A 20,904-nucleotide genomic window follows, 5' to 3' on the forward strand; every position below is an offset into this window, starting at 1 on the left:
CACGGAGACCATCCATCCGTCCAGCCGTGACGTACTCTCCCAGGACTCGTGTGTGAAGGCGTTCAAAAGTCAGTATTTCCGCCTCACTCAACTCTTTTCAGGTAAATGAAAACCTGTTCTACTGCTGTCTCATCGCCTGGAGTTTACTGGAGGGAATTACCACACCTATATGGTATGTGGATAGCCGCATGGATGGATGAACCACTGGGATCTGCGATGACTCTCGAGAATCCTGGCATCAGGGAACTATTTAAGCTGCTGGAAAACTTAAGGGAGCCGAAAGGAATTTACTTCTCTTTGTTCTTTTGTTGAACTGTAATTCCAATAATAATGTATACATTTCCGCATTTTCCATACCAGCTTACAATGGTGTTTGTTTTTCTAATCCTCTTTCGCCTTGGTTTTCTTTGGGGCCTTTGAAATACAATATTTATTTGGCTATCCTGGGAGAATAATCCTTTATTTGTGATGGAAAGTGTTAAGAAAAGAAATTCCATTAAATTTTCATAGGATTTGTTTTCGAGAAGAGAATATTTTGTAATCATATAATCCTTATAGAAACAAGGGTGATATTCACCATATAATCATCCAAAGATATATTATTAACGAACAATCAAGTTGTCACAACAAATCCCTCTATAAATGTTGAACTCCCTGAACTACTCGCACCATTAGCGCTTTGTCGAAATGGGCAGCCCTGACCCATTTCTATGGCCTCCCCTTTCGAGTGTCACGCGTGGCGTATGCGTAATGTGTGTTATTAAATTTGTTTCTAATTGCCGTCGGCTCGTAACAGGTAACCGGGCTTGGAGTGGCCACCAGTACTTGTGTTGCTCCCTGAAAATACAAGTATTTGCGTGGCAACGTCCATGTGGCACCGGGCACGAGGCAACACCCGCCTGCGGTAGGCATTTCGGTGTATTATTATATAATCAATACACAAATTGGGGGCAAAGCAAAGCCAAAAGCCTTTAATTGAATTTCAAATCGGTAAACAATTCGGTTTTCGGCCAGAACCTCAGAGCTGCCACAAAAAGAGTCAACTTCAGTGCCACAAAATAAAACCAAAATACAATTTTGGTCTAAAAATAGCAAAGGAAAATGTTGGAAAAACTAAAAAAGGAAAAGTCGAACACAACAGAAGAAAATTATAGAAAAAACTACGGAAAGCGGTAAAAGGATATGTGAGCAGACAGAGGGAGTGGGAAATGGAAAAAGCGGGGGGGCCGGAAGGCAGGGAAAGCAGTGGAATCAGGAGGACATGTGGCACAGCAAAATTTATGCGTTCGCAGGGAAAGCGACACAACCTCAGACAATAATTTTCGCCATGGGAGTCGAGCAAAAAACAAATTTAGGACGAGAGCCAAAGCCAAAGCGAATCGGGCCACGTTTTATGCTATTCCCTTTATCTTTCTACTTCCTTTTTGCTCCCTTTTTCGTATGTTGTTTCCGTCGAAAAGCCATGGAAAAAGCGGTGAGGTGGGGAAGAGTCTCGGGGGTAGAGGCAAGCCAAGTAAACGTGGCCAAAACTTTGCGAAATCGCGACTCAAAGTGGCTAAGACGGATAAGCGCCGCACAAAACGGCAACCGATGAACTTTTCCCCCGTGCTGGTGCTCGGTACTTTCTTCCAATATCTTGTCGGTTGTTTTTCCGTGTATCTAAAAGTCTCACGACAGCTGCAGCAGCACCAGCTTCCAGGACATGGCGTACAGGTTGTTTTCTGGCCATGTCATCCGTTTTCGATAGCTAAAGTTTACAACTATTCTTTTTTGAGGGACATCTATTAATAGATTTTCTTCCAAAACTATCTCACTCTCTATCGATGCAATCTAATATACGTATACGTAATATGACTTACCAATTCTGTTTTTGCCTTTGATTTGTTGGGTGAGTCGTCTGTAAGCGAGCAAAGGAAATACATTTCAATCTATGAAAAGTTATAGGCATGGTAAATAGATTATAAATAATCTCAGAATCTCAAATTAGCTGAAGCAGGAGAAAATAGGGGCTATATTTTTGAACGCGTCAGATCGAATTAGAGTCAGTTTTATCTGTCATTCAATTGCTATCTCAACCTTTCGTTCCCTCTGCAGCTGCCACTGAATCAATAAGCAGAAATGAAATGGTCTCCAGGGCAACGACAGCGGGGCGTTTAAATAAATGAATTGCTGATTAAATAAAGTTGGACAAAGACGGAAGGCAGGACATGCGAAATGACAGGACAAAGACGGAAGGCAGCAAAGGCAGGACATGCGGCATGACATATGAGGGAATGGGAAATGCTAACAAACAACGAAATGAAATGCAAAGAATGCCCAAGAATTTGTGGAACAAAATAAACTTGTAAAAATGGGCCAAAGGTTGTGGGGATTTCGTAAAGACAATGAGAGAATCATAGACAGAGAATGAGAGGGGCAGAGGGAGAGGGCATTGGGACAAGGTTAAACCAGATGCCGACGCGACCAGCGAAATGTGCGCAGAGACACCATTTTATGGCCAATGATGGAGGACACCGCCGGACGGCGGACGCCGGACGCCAGACGTAGAGCCTACGCCGAGAATGAAGGAACAATAACAAAAACAAATACACGTACATATGTATGTCCTCGCAGAAAAGCCAATGAACGTCATTTAACGGCAGACACTGTAGGGACGAGGGTAAAGCCAGAGGGGAGCACGGGCACGTGCCGCGAAAAGAGTGTGAAGCGAAAGAGCAAACAAACGGCCGAGAACCTGGAAGTGCATGCCGCATGGCGGAGGGGTAATCGGCCGCGGCGAGGACTATTTATAAGCGCCGGCCGCACCGAAATCGGGACTCCATATACCATATAAATCCGTGCGACCTTAACCTTCCCCGCATTACATAAAAAATACAAACGAGGGGATTCCCACGAGATTCGAAATGTTGGTCGGGTCGGGTGTGTGGGGCCACAGACAGGTACGGTGGGGCACTTTAAAAGCTTTTAGGCGGCAGAAGGCTCTCTCTCTCTCTCTGCCATTCATATCCTTCTTCACTTAGCTAATACAGTTTTTCGTCTAAAGCGAATTGGGTTCTTTATTAGCTAAAGTGTGACTTTGAATAGAGATTGCGACAATTTTGAAATTGGATCACTGAGGATCTATTATCCATTGGATATAAATTCCAAATATCGTATTTGAATGCATTGAATGTAAGAAAAGGTAAACTCAGCGATATTTTAGGGAAATTCGGAAACGCTTGGTATTTCTGCTTTTATAATTTTTATTCTTTTGAAATTGTTCTATACTTAGTTTCAGCCAAGAAAAACTAAACAAGGATGTTTTTCTACTACAATCGAGTTGTAAATGAAATAATAATCTTAGTAGACTTAATAATAAATAGTTTAAAAGTTATCCAATGAGCAATGCCCACATATCATTATAAAAAGCCGATAATTAACCTAATTGGAGTTCTCAAAAGTTGTCAAAAGTGGAATTTATTGCCCTAAGGCTCTAAGCTACTATCCGGAATTACTTTTCTCAAACCTCAAAAACAGCAACACAATCTCTTGTTCCCAAAAAACAGAGGGATACAATGGCCAGAGAGTAACAATAACAAACAAATAAGTCAATAAATTTGACAACATTTTTTGTAAAATCCTCAAAGGAAAGACTCGCCAGTGGGGCGGGATCTACGGGTGAGTGCCAGAAGTGATGCCATTAAAATGAAGTAAAAGACTTGCCCTGGCAGTGGTCTGGTCGTTTGGGGCAAGTGTAGCCGGGATGTAGGTGGGGTCCATCTCCCTGGATGCGAATGAACCGTTGACAAAGTCAATGCTAAAAAAAAGGAGAAAGAAAAAAACAGAAACCTAATGGATTTCACAGACACTTTGGCAGGCCGTCTGGCGGGACTCCAAGAAAAAGGGCAACCCAAGGAAAGTAGCGCGCGTGAAAAGCGGGAAAATGCGTGAAAGCAGGCGGCAGCACTCCAAGTAATTTGCCTTAGGTATTGCACGTCACAGAAAAGTTTGTGTTTTACTTTTTGGCGGTGGGGGGGAGGGGGCTGTGATGCTGAATGTGCTCCCCAGAGGCAACCGCAACAACAAAAAGTTGCTAAAAAGTAAGGTTGCCGCCGCTATCGTCGCACCTACCCTCCCCGGCGAATGCTAATACTGCTATCGCTACACACTACACACAACACACTCCCCTCTCCTCCCCACGAATAACACTCGTATTCGTATGACATTCAAGGGTAAAATATTTTATAATTCGCACATTTCGGGGGGATTTGGGGTCCGGCCCGCGTTCTGCTTTACATTCGAGATACTAATTTGTGTGCTTGTGGGTGTATCTGTGTGCGCTGTGTTCTTTGTTGTGGGCCTCGTCAGACTGTGTGCGTATTTGTGTTTGGTTTTTGGTTGGATTGTTTACTCAGCACTCAGCTGAGAGGCCCAGAGGCACAACACTCAGACCCCCACACTCACATTGAGCTTTTACGCCGAGTTCAAATGCATTCACATTCACATTCACTTTGGCGTTCTCTTCTTGTTGTTTTTCCGAGTTCTGTGTTTTTGTCGCGTTTCGTTGTTGCGCTGCTGGCTGATAACACGCGCTGGCAAGCGGCGCTACAGCCGGCGGTGGCAAGAGGGCACTGACAGGCGGTCGGGCGGACTGGTGGCCGGGTGGCCGGGTGATGGGCGGGTGGTTGGTGGCGACAACGGAGGCAAATTACTTTGCACTGCACTTGACAACACAACAACTACTATAACTAATATAATACTATATACCAAGAACATACGTACTATAATTTAATTTACGCGCCAGTTGGAATGTTTAGTTTTTTGATTTGATACGAGATTACGCTGGCTGTTTGTTTGTTTCTCACATTGATTAGACCAGGCTGGTCCAGGGGATTTTGAGATGGATTTCTCTGTTCGATTGGTATTATGCAAAAACAGTTTGATTCACTTTTTTCGCTCTGTGCTGTGGTGTTCCGTTCTTTTGGGTTTTACAACCGGCGGCAACACGCGCACGCACGCACGCACACCGCCTTGTGGCAGCTGGGCGGCAGGGCGGGGGGCAAGAGGCGTGGCGTGGCACTGGACGAGGCCGGCGTGCGGTGGGCGGTGTGACGACTGTCCCGATTTCCGACGCAACACAACCCACGAGCTTCGAGCTTTGCACAGCGCGACAACAACTTTAGCACTGAGAGAATAATTCTGTGCGGGACACTGTCCCCAAAAAGCTGGCAGGCGCTCTCACTCTACCTTTCTCTCTCTCTCTATATCAGTCTCTCTATCTGTCTGTCTGTCTGCAGCGTATTGGAGCTTTGAACGCGCTTTGGTGGCTGCTGCCGCTGCTGCTGCTGCTGCTTTCAGCGCTTCTTTTTCGCTGCTCCAGTTCGCTTTGGCGCCCGAAAACAACTGAAACGCTGCCTTGGTTGGCGCTTAGCAGCAGCGAAGCCAGCAAGCGTTCCCAGCAGCAGCAGCTGACATTCGGCTTTGTTTACTGTTATTTGGCTCAAGCTTTCTGCCTTCTCTCTCTTTCCTCGGCAGGAGAGCGCTTTTCAATGGCTTTCACGCATTTCTGTGGCTTACAGTGCTTCCAAATTTATGTTATTCTAGCGGTGTTATATTCCACTATAAAAACTACCTGAAGCAAAAATTATAGGAATTCTTTGGATCCTTATGGATGGATTAATTCTGAAATTTTAATAAAGAAAAGGGTAATAGTATTGTTAATTGGTCATAATTTAGAAGACTATTCATACAGCCATGCCTAAATCGTAAAAAGTAGTGGCTTTTTTCAATAAAATAACCAATTTTACAAAGTATTTCAATTGAACAAAAAGATACACAATCAAGGCACATACGTGTATTTCCCAAAATATCTGCCAGACTCTAGCACCACTGTGCAGCCCCTCCGTTCAGCGCAGGCGCCATCTAAGGAGCCTCGTTCGGATGTCGAACTATAAAGCCGAATAGTTGTTGCTGGAACGGAGGTTCCCAACTGAATCGTTTGAAGCGAAGCCATGACATTGGTAACAGCCAAAGAGAAATGTTAGTAGTGAAAAGGAGTAATCGTAGAATACTTTTGGGGTGCTTGGAAAACGATAATGTGGGAGAACATGGAGGAGATTGCCGCGTCGGAATCAGAGAAACTCGTTCACTTTGGTTGCCTCTGTCGGTGTCGGTGTGGCGGCGGCCTCAGCCTCCCCCCCTTCATCGTTCTGCTGGTCATCATCCTCCTCGGGGTCTTCCTCCTCTTCCGGTTCCGGTTGGTGTTCCGCCACATGGACGCCATCCTCGCAGACGGCCAGCGATTTGCGCTCCAGCAGCGGACGCGGCAGGCGGGGCAGAAAGGCCGAGCAAAAGGTCCCAATGGTCTCGCAGTGACCGGGCGCATTGGTGACCACAAACGCACAGGTCTGGATGATGTCATGTGGAGTATTGTCCATATACCGGAACACAATGTGATGCTCCTCGATTTCTGCGCGCCTAACCACTTTTCCGTGCAATCTGCCCGGAGGGGGAAAGCCGCAATTAACGAATCGGAATGCGCAAAGCGTGCAAATTGGTGTCTCACCCGACTGGCTCGCCGGGAATCTTCATTTCCAGCTCCTCATATTTGGCTAGGACATAGTCGAAGCGCTCTTTGGCATCTGCCTCCTCCATCTGTGGGAATTTGGGTGAATGTAGTGGAAAAATAAATAGTTCCGGGGCATAGTACTCACATCTTCAATGCAGTGGTCCATTGGGGGAACGCATAGGGACACCTGTCATACGGTGGGACAGTCATTAAAGTAACCTTAATCTACGATTTGCCGACTTACCCCCAGACCAGCCATCGATGTAAGCCCCAGGCTGAGTAGCAAGCAGCTCCACAATTCCATGGCTAATCCGCTCACTGATCAGCAACGACTAACCGCAGCCAATGCCGCTGCCGCTGGTCAGCAGCGGCAGGTCGGCAAAGCTTCAAATATGAATACTTATTATTCATTAGGTCCGGTCCATTGTTCTCGCTCCGCTTCAGAGTAAGATGTGACGTCACGATAATTATTCAAAAAGCAATTCGAGTACGAAACAAATATGCTCGTGGCATGGCAAAAACTCTCACGCAAAGCCGTAAATTCCCTTACACTCGTAATATTCGTACACCATTCAAATGGTTTCTGTAACTCGCTCCAAGCGAATGAGAGTTCTCCAACAAACGACACGAGTATATTCAACTTTGGAAATATGTATGCACAGCCAATAAATACTCCAAATAAATACGAGTACTCCATTTATTTACATTCCGAAAACGCAAATTTCATTGCAAATAATAGCAGAACGAAATTGCATTCATTATTGTAAAAATGTATGTTTGGAAACAAAACACAAGCTGCCTAAATTTTGTGCCTAATTAGTGAAGATCCAGTGCAATCAGCTCAAGCGGGGCTATAAAAGCGTTGTGTCTGTCAGTGGGGATTATTATTCAGATCAGATCGCCAGCATGAGAGCCATAGCGCTGTGGAGCTGGACCCTGTTGGCCATTTGTGGCATGGTCTCCTTGGGCAGTGCTGCGACTGGAACTACTTCCAGTTCTAGTTCCACCAGCTCCCCTGGAGTAAGTTCTAGCTCCACCTCATCAACCGGCATCAGTTCCAGTAGCACCCCATCAGCCGCCATTCCGAGCCCCTCTTCTACAACTGAAGCCTCAGCGAGTGTCTCCGCCCCAGCAGCATCCATCAGCAGTTCCAGTGTAGACTCCTCCGCAGCGGCCACTAGCAACACTGCTAAAAGGAAGGCAGCGGCCAGAAAGAAAGCAGCGGCCAGAAAGAGGGCTGCCAAATGGAAGGCCATCAGAAGGAAGGCCGCAAGAAAGAGGGCCGCCAGAAGGAGGAACCGCTGGAGACAGCGCCAATGATCTGTAAATATCCTATCTTATCAACAAATCTTATAAATACATTTCTAGTGAACAATCAGTAAATTTCTACATCGCATACAAACACAGTATGAAAACCTAGTTTAAAAGAGACCATAGAATAATTAGAAGCTTTCCTTCTATCACCTTTCCTTTTACTTAGATTATCACTTACCATTCTTCCATTTCACACTCTATTCCGTTGGTTGGGAGGATACATTAATTGGCCGGGATCTCTTTAATCTTTCGTAGGAAATATGTACATTCCAGTGCCCTTCACTTGCAATCAGTCTGTTTAACCGTGCTTTTCAGTCATTTTAATTCTCCACATCGTCCATTACAATACAAATAATATGCTGAACCATTCCAAGCACAAAAGTATATTCAACTCTAAAGATAAACAGCAAAGTGGGACTCTACGCAAATTTCTATGCAAATATTACGATAACCAAATTATACTTCTTCAGCTTGGTGGTGCCTAATAAATTGTGGGCTCCGGTGAAAGATCCAGTAAGATAAGGCTATAAAAGGCAGGCATCTGGCAGATTATTGTTCAGATCAGCTTTAGCTGTGAAAGGAAGTCACTATGGGAGCCATAACCATGTGGAGTTTGACATTTCTGGTTATTTGTGGGATGTCCTTTGGCAACGCTGCGAACATTCCAGTGGCTCCCACTTTCAGTGTCACTAATTCAACAGTAGACAGTTCAGATATCAGCATTAATCTGATTGGTCCCTTGATCAACGCTTCTGCCGTGCTGGGGCCCAGCGGACTATTGGCCAAATTAACCACCAACAACTTTGCCCTTGGTTACAGCACCGCTGACTTTGTCCTGCACACAGCCGTGAACGATGGCCAGGATTTCAGAGGCTCCATATTCGCACGTCCTTCGGACCAATTGGATGTAGGAGTGCTATTGTCATGGGCCATCGGCAGCAACAATACCAAATTTTCCCTTGGCGCCAACTATTTTTAGCTGATTAACGACATCATTAACAATAAAATTGAAGAACCACAACAAGTAAAACCACAACTCAAGTCCACCTCCCCATTACCACTCCCGAGTAGGCACTTGATCGTGACGTTAATGCTGTCCTGCTTAAGCCATGGCCGGGAACAGATCTTGACGGTACAGCTCATCTTTTCCGATATGGTTTACAGTTCCACCTCATTGTAGGTACAGACAGTCGCAGTCACAATCTGGACCGTCACTCTGCCAAGGGATGTGGCCCTGATATGGATAAAAAAAAAACAAACAAATTAGCTATAAAACTCTTTCGGGTATTATGGTTCTATCGCCAGGCCAGTACAAGGCCAACAGGCTGAAAAATTTGATTCCGTTCATTAGAGATGGGAAAAGCTCGAAGTGTGCGAGAAAACTGATTCAGCAGCCCACAGCAACAACCAAAAACACATTCTTATCAAAATATATGTATATATGTCCATATAGCCCTAAGATTAGCCCGATTAAATCAGCAGTCAATGTATGTAAATAAAACGAAATGTGTTTTAGCACAACATCTGGCTGCAGGGTAATTACATGGTAATTGCAGGTGTAAAAGATGGCTCCTAAGCAGTAGATGGGAGATTTCCTTAATACAAAATAGATATGATGGGAATCGTATCAAAACAAATACTTTATCGATATCATTTACAATGAGTGCAGCTTAGCCGTCCATCCAAAGATTAAAAACGAAACCTAGTCATAAAAATACACCATATTACATTAAAAACTCTTAGAGCCTTATCTCTATCAGCAGAAGGGTTTTTTGATTTCCTATGGCATAGTATCATCAGAATAATCAACTTACAACAAAGAAGGAATTCTGGGAAAGGGGAAGCAATGTTTACTCTGGAATACACACCGATTCTCTAGAATAATGGCATTTATATTTGCGAATGTTATTAAATAATTTCATTAATATCTAGACAAATAAGAAAATCGTTTTCTAAGAATGAATGTTAGTTCAGGGAATGTTTCCCAGTAGCTCCCCGAATTGTTCTGGTTTCTCTAAATTGTGTTCTTAAAACTTTGCTTTAATTATATCCTATGACAAATCTGAAAGTAAATCATTTCTTGATATACAATAGTTATGCTATAGTTTGTATAAGACCATATCCCGCCATAGGTGTGTTAAGCAATAGAAACCCCAAAGAATTATCTATTTCCAACATGTGTTTCCGATCAAAATGTTGACCTATAAGCCAGGTGTTGATCTATAACTATATTAAAACAGTTCATCACTGTATTATAATTTCCTGCTAACTCAATCAGCAAATCGCAGATTATATATTGATAAGGAAGTCTCGCTGCCATAGGAACATGTGATAACGGGTGACTTCTGTCTGTTGGGCCTGATAGTCATGAGCTGTCTGTGCCCGGGGCTACAAGTCCTAGTGGATGTCTATAAATACATTTATTTAATTCTTTTAGAGCTGTGAATGTGACGCAAGATTCGAGTCAAATTGTGGATGGAGCTCTCTATAGGCTCTATATGCTGCAGCCGTGGCTCAAGGTGAATGATGAGCTGATTCGCTAGTAATTGCTCTCTTAAGCCTCAAATATGTTTGAATGCTAGTAGCATAGTAGCATTGCACTCAAATATCTCGTAGAACAGTATTATATGTTTTTCAATCATTTGATTGAGCCAAATCTTTGGCTATCTCAATGAGCCTCTAGAAAACTTATCCCTATAATGATTGTCATTAAATTTCAAAAGCTCGGCTATTTATTTTTATACCCGGTACTCAAAATGAGTATCGAGGTATATTAGATTTGTGCGTCCAGAAGGAAGCGTTTCCGACCCGATAAAGTACATATATTCTAGATCAGCATCAATAGCCGAGTCGATTGAGCCATGTCTGTCTGTCCGTCCGTCCATCCGTCGGTCCCTAAAGGCGCCTAATACTCAGAGACTATAAGAGCTAGAGCAACGAATTATCCAGACTTCTGTAATATGTCACGGTTACAAGTATATTTCGAAATTTCGCCCCGACCCCTTTCGTCCCAACAAAGGACGAAAATCTGTGTTATCCACAATTTGAAAGATACGAGAAAATTAAAAACACACAATCATAGAGAATGACCACAGATTGCCGAATCTGGATCAGATCGGATCATTATAATAACCAAAAGGAACACATCAGTTTGTAGCGGCTACTCAGAGCCCGACGACACTTACTGACTGATTTTCTGACTCTCTCGCACGCTACTATAAATGTAGAGTTGCGGTCGCAGCAGCAGCTCACAACGTTCCCCCTCGTTTACCATTTTTTCAGTACCAAATACAACAAATTATCATCCACCCTCACACGAAAATGTTTGAATTTAACATCTGGCCCATCAACCATCTCGCAGAACCAGGCGTTAATAAAGGCTCTCTTAAGAGTTGAAATTAGAGCCAAATCTCTTTAAGCCATATTCACATACTAAAAGTATTTCAAAAAACTTGTGCACGTGTTTGTATCTGCCAATATTTGGTGAACTCTTTGCAAATAATCGATAAAAGTGAAATTCGGTAGAAGCAGCTGAGCAAATTTACTATCATTTTTGGATAAGCGATCGGCTTTGAATCGAATGACTATAAAAGGCATTCTATCCAGTGGAACATCTATCAATCGTACAATTGACTTTCTTACAATGAGAGTCAAATCAAACATCTTCGCCTGGGCCATAGTCCTGTTCGCCTGCCTGCTGAGGAGCAGTGAGGCAGTCACCTGTACCGCCGATCCCACTGTAGCAGGGTGTATTGACTGTACCACCAGTCCCACCGATGCGGAGTGCGTGGCAGAAGCAGCGAACGACACCACCTCTACTGTGGCTCCCGTAGTAACGACAACTCCGGCTACCGCTGCGGGCGGTACAACTCCTTCCACTGCCGCCACTGGTGCGACCACCCCTGCGGCTGGTTCCGATGTCGCTGACACAGACAGCACCACAAGCAGCACCAGCAGCGGCAGCAGCGGCAGCAGCGGCAGCACCAACAATGCGGCTGCCGCCAGGAGGAGGAGGAATCGTCGTCGTCGTCGCCAGCGCCAGCGCGCCGCTAGGAGGAGGGCAGCCAGGAGGCGCGCAGCCAGGAGGAGGAACAACAGGAGAGGTTAAGCGAGAGATGTGCATCTCATCCTGAACTTTAGATACCCTTTTCCAAGGATACAACTTGAATAAACTGACATATTGCATACCCAAATAAGAGTGTGTTTTATTTAGGGTTCTTAAACATTAATCAAAAGGCTACAAAGCCAATAAAAGCTTTATTGTGCACAAACGGGGTGCTACAGAATATTGACACGTGTGCATCCATATCTTTTACTAGGCTGTTGGTCTTAGGGAATGTTTTGGATCGCATAATTCTAAGCAACAATTCAGGGAATACACTTCTATGCCGACCTATGCTGACAAGATAGGGCCTTGCCGATCGCTGCTATGGGGCTTTATTAAGCAATATCTACCTAAATATGTATAATTTCGTATCATCGAAATCTATCTTCACATACTTTTACGTAGCACACTTGATTGTGCGAGTGTGGGAAGACCTGCCCTACAAAAACAACCCATTTTCTCTTAAAAGCAATTAACTAAAATCTCTTTTAAACTAGAGAAGCACATACAAAGTATCGTACCTCTGTGTATTACTCGTAGTATATCTTCGATATACGCACTCTCAAAATATAAAGAAAAAAAAATAATAATTAGGTTAAAACAACTGTGCAAATTTGCCAATAATCTTTGGATAGGCGGGGGTTATAGAATCGAAAGACTATAAAAGGCAATCTTTGGGAAGATCTCTCACATATATAGACATTGAGGGCACGATGAGAGTGAGAGCAACCATCTTAGCCTGATCCCCTGCTGAGGAGCAGTGAGGCAGTCACCTGCGCCGCCGATCCCACTGTAGCAGGGTTTATTGACTGTGCCATCAGTCCATCGGCACTGGTGATGCAAAGTGCGTGGTAGAACCAGCGGCCTTCACCACCACACCTGTCCCGATAACCAGCAGACTTTTTCCGATAAAACGGTCGCTGGTCTGGCATAAATACATACGATTTTAACTTTTTTGTTAATTTTTCTTAAAAGTTCCAGGGAAATAAAAATGTGAAGCTATAGTCAAACCTATAGCTGACAATCTGTATATTTTTTTAATGAATTTTTATGATTATTTTATTGTACTTAGATATGGTATATTAGCAAACGTGGGGAGGAGCATTCTTCTAGGATTTGGAACTGAAGTATCATTCCATATCCCAAATTATTGCAAAGGCGCCCATTGTAGACATCTATAGACATGGCGAAAAGACACGCTTAGACATCAAAGAAAAAAGCACTCCAAATTCGTTGAATAAACTAACTTCCAGTGTTGTAGAAACCAGTGAAGATACAGACTCTAATGATGATTAAGAGGAATAAAGAATCTTTTGCTAAGGAAAACATTGAGATACTCGTATCTGTGAATTTAATGTGGAGTATCATTTCCCAAAATGCCAATTAAACATCAGACAATGATTTGCTAGACTGAAGATGAATGATAATTCCTTGGATTACGAATAGAACAATAAAGAACAATCGCAACTAATAATTTTTGAATGAGCGTGGATCTTTAAGGATCTGCGAGTACTCACCCGCATTGAAACTTTTCTCATGATATGATATTCTATAACCAATAACGAATTCTGCCTAATGTTAATGGCCTCACAACCACTACCAATAGGGGCCATCTTCAGCCTTCACAGCCGTTCGGCCTTTAGTAGTAAATTTTGAGCATCTGGCCGATCAGCAAGTCTTATTGGAATATTTTCAAGGTGACAAAAAAACACCCATCAATTCTCTCTTAACAGATGCTATGATATCGAAATCTCTTTCAAGTACTCGCACATATCCGTACAATTATGTGTGTTGTTTGTATCTACCAATCGTTGGCGAATTCTCTGCAAATATTCGGGGGAAAAAAGCAAAATTTGTTAGAAACAGCTGCGTAAATTTGCCAATAATCTTTGGATATGCGAAGCTTATAGAATCGAACGACTATAAAAGGCATGCCCTGGCAACATCCAACATATCCAACAATCACCAACGCACCATGAAAGTCAGCTCCAATATCTTCGCCTTGGCCATCGTCCTGTTCGCCTGCCTGCTGAGGAGCAGTGAGGCAGTCACCTGTACCGCCGATCCCACTGTAACAGGATGTATTGACTGTACCACCAGTCCCACCGATGCGGAGTGCGTGGCAGAAGCAGCGGCCGCGACCACCTCTACTGTGGCTCCCGTAGTATCGACAACGGCAGCCACGGCGACTACAGTGGCAACAGACACGGCCACAACAACCACGGCGGCATCCACCACCAGCACGGGCGGGAGGCGCAAGGTCGTCAGGATCAGCAATCTGCGCTACACCGCAGTGCGTCGCATCCGTGTCAACAGAAGTGGCACCACCAGCCGTACCACCAGCCGCAACACCAACACCAACCGCAACCGCAACCTCAACCGAAGACGCGTCAACGTGAGGAATAGGCGCCGCAACGGTAACGTCCGTGTGATTGTCGGCTAGACATAATATCCATATACATTCAGATAAAACCGATGGGCAATAAAATAGTTCAAACTTCAAAAATAATTATCATAATCTTTAAGTCTATACGCTTGAGTCTTAGCTTAGAATCTGACGGTAGATTGAAGTCCATATCTCGAAACTCTACATAAGTACATGTATGCACCAAAAATTAAGCAAAAATATTGATTTCGTCGATCTAAAAGCATGCCCTGTGCTGATCGAAGAGTTTAAAAAAGATAAACGTTTTTTAGGATTTGCACCGCCGCACCCGTAGATACATACTCTGTACATATATCTGGGACTCTAGAATGTAAATTTTCATTTAGATAAATCAAATTGTATTTCAACGCATTTTCCTTATCCTTATATTTTATTGTAAAGTTCTCGAAAGTTGAAAAATATTTATTCTCTTTTAGTCTTAATCGATGGAATGATCTCCCATTTACAAATAATCATGCCACGCCCCACTCGGGGGAGTATAACGGCTAAAATTATTAGCTTCGATTACTTCATTCCAAGAAAATTTACCTATGTAGATATCACGCCATCTCCATTCTACGTGATTTTTACACGAACTCTACATGGAAATAGCGCCGAAAGCTATGCTATAAGAAATTGAAATTTTAAGAGTGTTTCGGCTACAAAGTATCTCCGGCAGCAGATTAGGAGTTACGTTCAAATATATATCGACAAATGTGTGAGCGTACATACATATGTCGCTATTCCTTACGAATTTAATAACTTCTGGAAGGAATTAAGATATTTTCATGAAACAAACTTTTTTGAAAATCTTTCAACATGAAGTCTTCACCAGAACATATTCCTGTGATGTCTAAAGGTGGGGAGAACTTTTGTGTGAAGTGTGGATAACAAATTTTGTTGCTCTAGCTCTTATAGTTTCTGAGATCTAGGTGCTCACATTTTACAATAGGCAAAGCCGACCATGAAACTTGTGTGTTAGAGAAGCTATGAAGGCGGGGATAAGTTTTGAAATACACTTGTAGCAGTGACAGATTACAGAAGTCTGGATACAAAATGTCGTTGCTCTAACTCTTATAGTCTCTGAGCACTAGGCGCTCATAGGGACGGACAGACAGACAGAGTATATCTCCCAAACCACATCTGATTTTCCTTAAGGTTCGACTTTCTCACTGTACAATTTTCTATCCGATGCTTATATCATACAGCTTTTCCACAGCTCCCACTCAGAAAATGACTTTTGCCATCTCTGTTCGGGTGATGTCCCACTGTGCGACGAAGGTTGCGACCCAGAAAAGATTCTTCGGCTTCACTTTCGAATTCGAAAAGATGCTGCCGTTCCTACGATAAAGTAAAGTTTTGGCAAGCCATAGTAATAGATATATTTTAACTTGGGTGGTATTTACCATCCATTTGTTAGCACAAGTGTGGGCCGTCTAGAAATAGAACAATAGAATCTGAAATAGACTCGACTATAAAAGCCGTGGCCACAATAATCTGGACCATTATCCAAGTCAAATCACTTGAGCCGATACCAACAATGCGAGTACAAACGCTTCTCCTGGGCTGTGCCCTCCTGGTCGTCTGCCTCGTAAATCAAGGCAAGGCAACGACCGCACCGACTGTTGTCACCACCACTGAAGCAGACGCCACTGTTGTCACCACCACTGTGGCACCTTCCAGCGCGCCTACAACTGTAGCTTCTCCCGCTGCTGCAACAACCGTGGCCCCATCCAGCGACAACAGTCCTGCCACCACTGCTGCCAGCAGCAGCAGCAGCAGCGGCGATAGCAGCAGCAGTAGCGGCAGCAGCAACAAAAATGCCGCCAAGAGGAGGAGGAGGAGGGCTGCAGCACGTCGTCGTCGGCGTCAGAGGGCAGAGAGGAGGAGGGAAGAGAGGAGGAGGGCAGCCAGAAGGAGGGCGGGCAGGAGGAACAGCAGGAGAGGTTAGGATGGAGAAAGATCTCCTCCCGATCTCCATGTATCACGTATCTTATACAGATTCGGATTAAATAAACTGTCAGATCGCATACAACACGACGTGTTTATGGACCAGAGTCCATCTCAGAGGCTTTTAGTCCGAGTCAAGTCCGAGTAGAGATCTTTATAGATATTTTGCGCCATCCAGACTCGTACTTTGCTCATTCTTTTATTGAATGAACACAACATATTTCACGAGTATCTATTAGATAATCTGATGATATGTCTACCAGGTGCGATCCAGCTCGGCTTCGTCGCCCTCGCACTGGACCTTGATGTTGATGCCCTTGCCGGACTCCTCGAGCCATGGCTGCGACCAGATCTTGACGGTGCACTGCTTCTTGTCCGATCCATCGGACAGTTCAACCTTATAGGTGCGCAGAGTGCCAGAAACCACTTGAGAAGTCGCCGATATCAGATTAACCAGTCTAAAATACACAAATCATATAGTATAAGTGGTTATTCTAAGCCTGGGCTATACCCACTGGTAGCTGGGTCCATCTCCGGTGGCCAGCTGGGATAGCGTGGTGCTCAATAGCTGCTCGGCCTCCTTTAGATCATCGCCCTCGAGGGTCCTAGGTCGACCGGCATACTAGGAACGATTCAAATCAATAGTGCAATCTGTACAGACAGAACATCAGTTCATGGACTTACGCCGGCAAAGGCAACAGCCAGGACAAGGCCCAGCACAAAGATCACTTTCGAAGCATGCATACTCGTTTTCCGCGGACAGAAGCCTCCACAATAAATTCGCCGAGTGTTGAGAGATTGCTTTTATAGCCTCCAGAGAACGAAGCTAGAATGATTCTTTATTTTCCAGCGATAAACAGCTTTTGGCATATTGATGATCCCCCGAGTAAATTAAAGAGAGATGAAATTTTGTGTGCACCTTTAAATATATTTATTTGATACTTAATTTTGTTTGAAATGCGTTTTGTCGATTGGATTTTTATTTGTTTGACCAGGTCAGGAGTTCTGTCGGAGAACCGATTCATCAACAGACCGATGGCAGACAGAAACATTTCTTTCAATGTGTCTTTGTGTCAATAAAACAAAGCCATGCAGGCGAACAAAGGCAATATACATATGTATATAATACTTGTATTATACTTGATATACTTGTATACTTGAAGCCGCGGTTTGCTCAATGCCTGGAAATTTAGTAGTGCTGATTGCCGAAACTTTTTGCTTTCTAAAGTTCAGCTATTCATAATCAGGGGTTAAAGATTTACTCTTTCGCTGTGCTCTAGAAACATCTGCAATCACATATTCTTGTATTGCAATTGGGGCATTATATACTCCATATGTACAAATATTATCAACTGAAATTGACGCTTATTCAACGACAAGCAACCTTTGGCAATTATCAACCAGAGATTGTGCTTGGGTTCTAGTTTTTACTCAAGTCAATGCAAATAAATACATAATTTACATAAATAACGAGGGGGAACGTTGTGAGTTGCTGCGGACACCGCAACTCTAGAGTTATACCCGATACTAAGTCAGTATGGCTCTCCTCCGGCAGACGCCGCTAATATTTAACGACACACAAAGAGTGCGTGCGAGAGAGACAGAAAATCAGTCTGAGCGTGACGTCGGGCGCTGCGTAGCCACTGCAAATTGATTTGTTCCTTTTGGCTATAAAAATTATCTGATCTGATCCAGATTCAGCAATCTGATAGATATGGTCGTTATCTATGATTCTGCGTTTTTAGTTTTCTCAAATCTGCAATATTGTGGATGCAACAGAATTTCGTCCTTTGTGGGGGCGGATGGGGGTGGGGCGAAATTCTGAGATATACGTTTTATAGTGACATCTTAAAGGAGTGTGTGCACCAAATTTGGTTACTCTAGCCTTAATAGTCTCTGAGATTTGTGGTTGCCTCAGATTTTCGTCCTTTGCGGGGGCGGAAGGGGGTGTGGCGAAATTTTGACAGGAAACGGTCAAGGTCCGATATCACAGGAGTGTGGATACCAAATTTGGTTGCTCTGGCTTTTATAGGTTCTGAGATCCTTGAACTCATATTTTGCAATTGGCAAAACCGACCATGAAACCTGTGTGTTAGAGTGAGACAGAGCGAGAAAGAGTGATATTGTTTTCGTGATTCTGGCTGTAATAATTATACGATCTGGTTCAGATTTTGCACTCTAGAAGATATAGTAAACTTCTACGATTCTGCGTTTTTAGTTTTCTCGTATCGTCGAAATTGTGGATGCCACAGATTTTCGCCCTTTGTGGGGGCGGAAGTGGGCGGGGCAAAGTTTTGAAATATTTTTGGAGCAGTGACATATCACAGAAGTCTGGATCCAAAACATCGTTGCTCTAGCTCTTATAGTCTTTGAGCATTAGGCGCTGAAGGGGACGGACAGACGGACAGACGGACGGACGGACAGACGGACAGACGGACAGACAGACATGGCTCAATCGACTCGGCTATTGATGCTGATCAAGAATATATATACTTTATAGGGTCGGAAACGATTCCTTCTGGACGTTACACACATCCACTTTTACCACAAATCTAATATACCCCAATACTCATTTTGAGTATCGGGTATAAAAATAATGACTGATTTTACGTAGGCGTACATCCCCGTCCGCGTATTTCCGATACCTCGGAATATGGGAACGAGATAAGTATTGTTTATCAATAACGAAGTCCCCATGTCTACTGCTATCACCCTACCGCACTATTGCTAAATTACAATTCCAATTGTAATGGATGGAAAAATACTATGCAACCAAATATAAATAATTGCCATTATCACTACGTCTGTAGTGCAAACAGAAGTCTATTCAAAATAGTAAATGACATAACACTGGAGAGAAGAACGCTACTCGCGTATTGTGACTTTTGCTGATGCAGGCGTCAGCTTTAAATACTCAAAAGCCGCACCACACAGAAGTTGAGAGAAAAACAATAATAATAAAAAGAGCGAGAGAGGTCTGTCATAAAATACGATACGACAAACTGGTTTTCTATTGAAACTGGTTACTCTCTAATGAACTCACGGATTAGTATGGATGATGAGCAAAGATGTATACAATAGATACAATATACGTCTCCGTGAATCAGGTCAAAGATGGGAGAACGTAGGTTCTCACTCAAATGAGAGGCAATAAAGGAATAGTTTCGGAATACCTTTATTTATTGTAATTGATTATCCAGTCTAGGGTAAAGGTATAGACTGGTGGGAATACACTTTCATCTACCAGGTGCGATCCAGCTCACCATCTTCGCCCTCGCACTTGATCTTGATGTTGGTACCGTTCTCCTTGAGCCATGGCTGGGTCCAGATCTTGACGGTGCAATCCTTCTTGTCCGATCCATTGTCCAATTCCACCTGGTACGTATAGAGAGTACCAGCAACAACTTGGCTCGTCACATTGGTCACATTAACAGCTCTGAAAGCGGACAAATATTCTAGCTATGGAATTCAATTTAAGCCCATTTATCTCACTTGTAGGTGGGTCCATCTCCAGTTGCGAGCTGCGACAAGGTGGTGTCCAGCAGTGTAATAGCCTGCTCTTTCCTCTCTCCGCTCAATTGTGTGTGGCCGCCGACAATAGGTACCTCATCGGCTGAAGCCAAGGCACCAGAACCCACGACCATGAGTCCCAAGAGTGTAAGCATTTTCATTCCGTTCATATTTCAGATGTGTACAGCTCGACGGTTGAGAGAAAACTGATCGCTAAGTCGGCGAGCGTGCTCCAATTTATACCAGAGAGGGCCACATTTTTATTATTACTCGTGGGAGGGCACAATGGAGAAATTTTGCGGATAAAGAAAACCAGAACATTGGGTAAAGAGTTTCGCTACAGTGTCGCCTAGTGGGTTTTGAAATATCAGAGAACGCAAATAGTATATCCTAAGAAACTTATACCTCCCATATTTGATTTATTGGAAATTATTTGTTTTTCTATAAGTGAGTAAGGTTTTTGTATACAAATACTAATTTACACTGAGAAAATACTATACGCCTGATATGCCTGACCATTTCTCTTGAATACATATTTGGATTTGGTTTTATGTTATCAATGTGCCAACATAAATAACGAAGGGTTCTTTCTCGTGAAGGTAAACGAACAGATAATATTGTTTTTCTTACAAACAAACAAATAATTGATTCTTGAGGTATAGTAAAGGTGCTGAAGAGCTATAATACATACATATATACCAGAAAACAAGAACACAAAATGTTGTCAATACTCTTTAATTAGTTAGGAGTCAGGTTAGGTCCATCCATAAAAATTCTCTTCGAATATTTATCAATCTAGAATGAACCGAAATCCAGGTACAAGCGCCATAAAAACGCCATGAACACCCATAAAACATCTGGCTTGAGGAAAATCACCTAGACCTAATGTTTGGTAATCTGTAATGGATGGGATAATCCTCACACCTAATGATTTCTGAGAAACATCCAGCTGAAAAAGTGCTCGTAAAACAGGTCGAGAGAACTGATACCATTCAAATGAGTGACAACCTCGACTGTTCAAATAAAATTCTAGGTATTAATCAAACAATATCT

At 43.3% G+C, this 20,904-nt stretch overlaps 7 protein-coding genes across 8 annotated transcripts in view; 3 read left to right on the forward strand and 4 right to left on the reverse strand.

Moving 5' to 3' along the window:
- Positions 1–5,228, reverse strand: part of Pde6 (phosphodiesterase 6) — a 39,597-nt gene extending 34,369 nt beyond the window's left edge. The window contains exons 1-2 of one of the 2 annotated variants that reach the window (XM_033384278.1): positions 4,762–5,228; positions 1,860–1,897 (exon numbers count right to left, since the gene is read on the reverse strand). The gene's annotated coding sequence lies outside the window, so the exon portion shown is untranslated. The remainder of the gene's footprint in view (positions 1–1,859; positions 1,898–4,761) is intronic. The other variant, XM_001358731.5, reaches the window with a different exon arrangement.
- A 531-nt stretch (positions 5,229–5,759) lies between these two features.
- Positions 5,760–6,893, reverse strand: LOC4801724 (uncharacterized). The gene is made up of 4 exons (XM_001358732.4): positions 6,792–6,893; positions 6,693–6,734; positions 6,545–6,633; positions 5,760–6,477 (listed from the first exon to the last, which is right to left on the reverse strand). Exons 1-4 carry the CDS (start codon positions 6,849–6,851, stop codon positions 6,111–6,113), a joined length of 558 nt encoding a protein of 185 aa, XP_001358769.2. The 5' UTR covers positions 6,852–6,893; the 3' UTR covers positions 5,760–6,110.
- A 4,574-nt stretch (positions 6,894–11,467) lies between these two features.
- Positions 11,468–12,054, forward strand: Jig. The gene has a single exon (XM_001358733.3). It carries the CDS (start codon positions 11,505–11,507, stop codon positions 11,967–11,969), a length of 465 nt encoding a protein of 154 aa, XP_001358770.3. The 5' UTR covers positions 11,468–11,504; the 3' UTR covers positions 11,970–12,054.
- A 1,869-nt stretch (positions 12,055–13,923) lies between these two features.
- LOC4801727 (mucin-5AC-like) lies at positions 13,924–14,475 on the forward strand. Its single transcript, XM_001358734.3, has one exon. It carries the CDS (start codon positions 13,942–13,944, stop codon positions 14,407–14,409), a length of 468 nt encoding a protein of 155 aa, XP_001358771.2. The 5' UTR covers positions 13,924–13,941; the 3' UTR covers positions 14,410–14,475.
- Positions 14,476–15,872: 1,397 nt separating this feature from the next.
- LOC117183409 (secreted 45 kDa protein-like) lies at positions 15,873–16,489 on the forward strand. Its single transcript, XM_033377287.1, has 2 exons — positions 15,873–16,227; positions 16,393–16,489. The coding sequence occupies exons 1-2, from the start codon at positions 15,932–15,934 to the stop codon at positions 16,487–16,489; spliced, it is 393 nt and encodes a 130-aa protein (XP_033233178.1). The 5' UTR covers positions 15,873–15,931.
- Positions 16,490–16,514: 25 nt separating this feature from the next.
- LOC6897326 (cystatin-like protein) lies at positions 16,515–17,230 on the reverse strand. Its single transcript, XM_002137442.3, has 3 exons — positions 17,026–17,230; positions 16,857–16,963; positions 16,515–16,799 (listed from the first exon to the last, which is right to left on the reverse strand). Exons 1-3 carry the CDS (start codon positions 17,083–17,085, stop codon positions 16,598–16,600), a joined length of 369 nt encoding a protein of 122 aa, XP_002137478.2. The 5' UTR covers positions 17,086–17,230; the 3' UTR covers positions 16,515–16,597.
- Positions 17,231–19,500: 2,270 nt separating this feature from the next.
- LOC4801728 (cystatin-like protein) lies at positions 19,501–20,078 on the reverse strand. The gene is made up of 2 exons (XM_001358735.5): positions 19,834–20,078; positions 19,501–19,777 (listed from the first exon to the last, which is right to left on the reverse strand). Exons 1-2 carry the CDS (start codon positions 20,019–20,021, stop codon positions 19,582–19,584), a joined length of 384 nt encoding a protein of 127 aa, XP_001358772.2. The 5' UTR covers positions 20,022–20,078; the 3' UTR covers positions 19,501–19,581.
- Between the last annotated feature and the right edge of the window lie 826 nt (positions 20,079–20,904).

This window comes from Drosophila pseudoobscura, chromosome 2, assembly GCF_009870125.1.
Source record: "Drosophila pseudoobscura strain MV-25-SWS-2005 chromosome 2, UCI_Dpse_MV25, whole genome shotgun sequence".
NCBI classification, from domain to species: Eukaryota; Metazoa; Arthropoda; class Insecta; order Diptera; family Drosophilidae; genus Drosophila; species Drosophila pseudoobscura.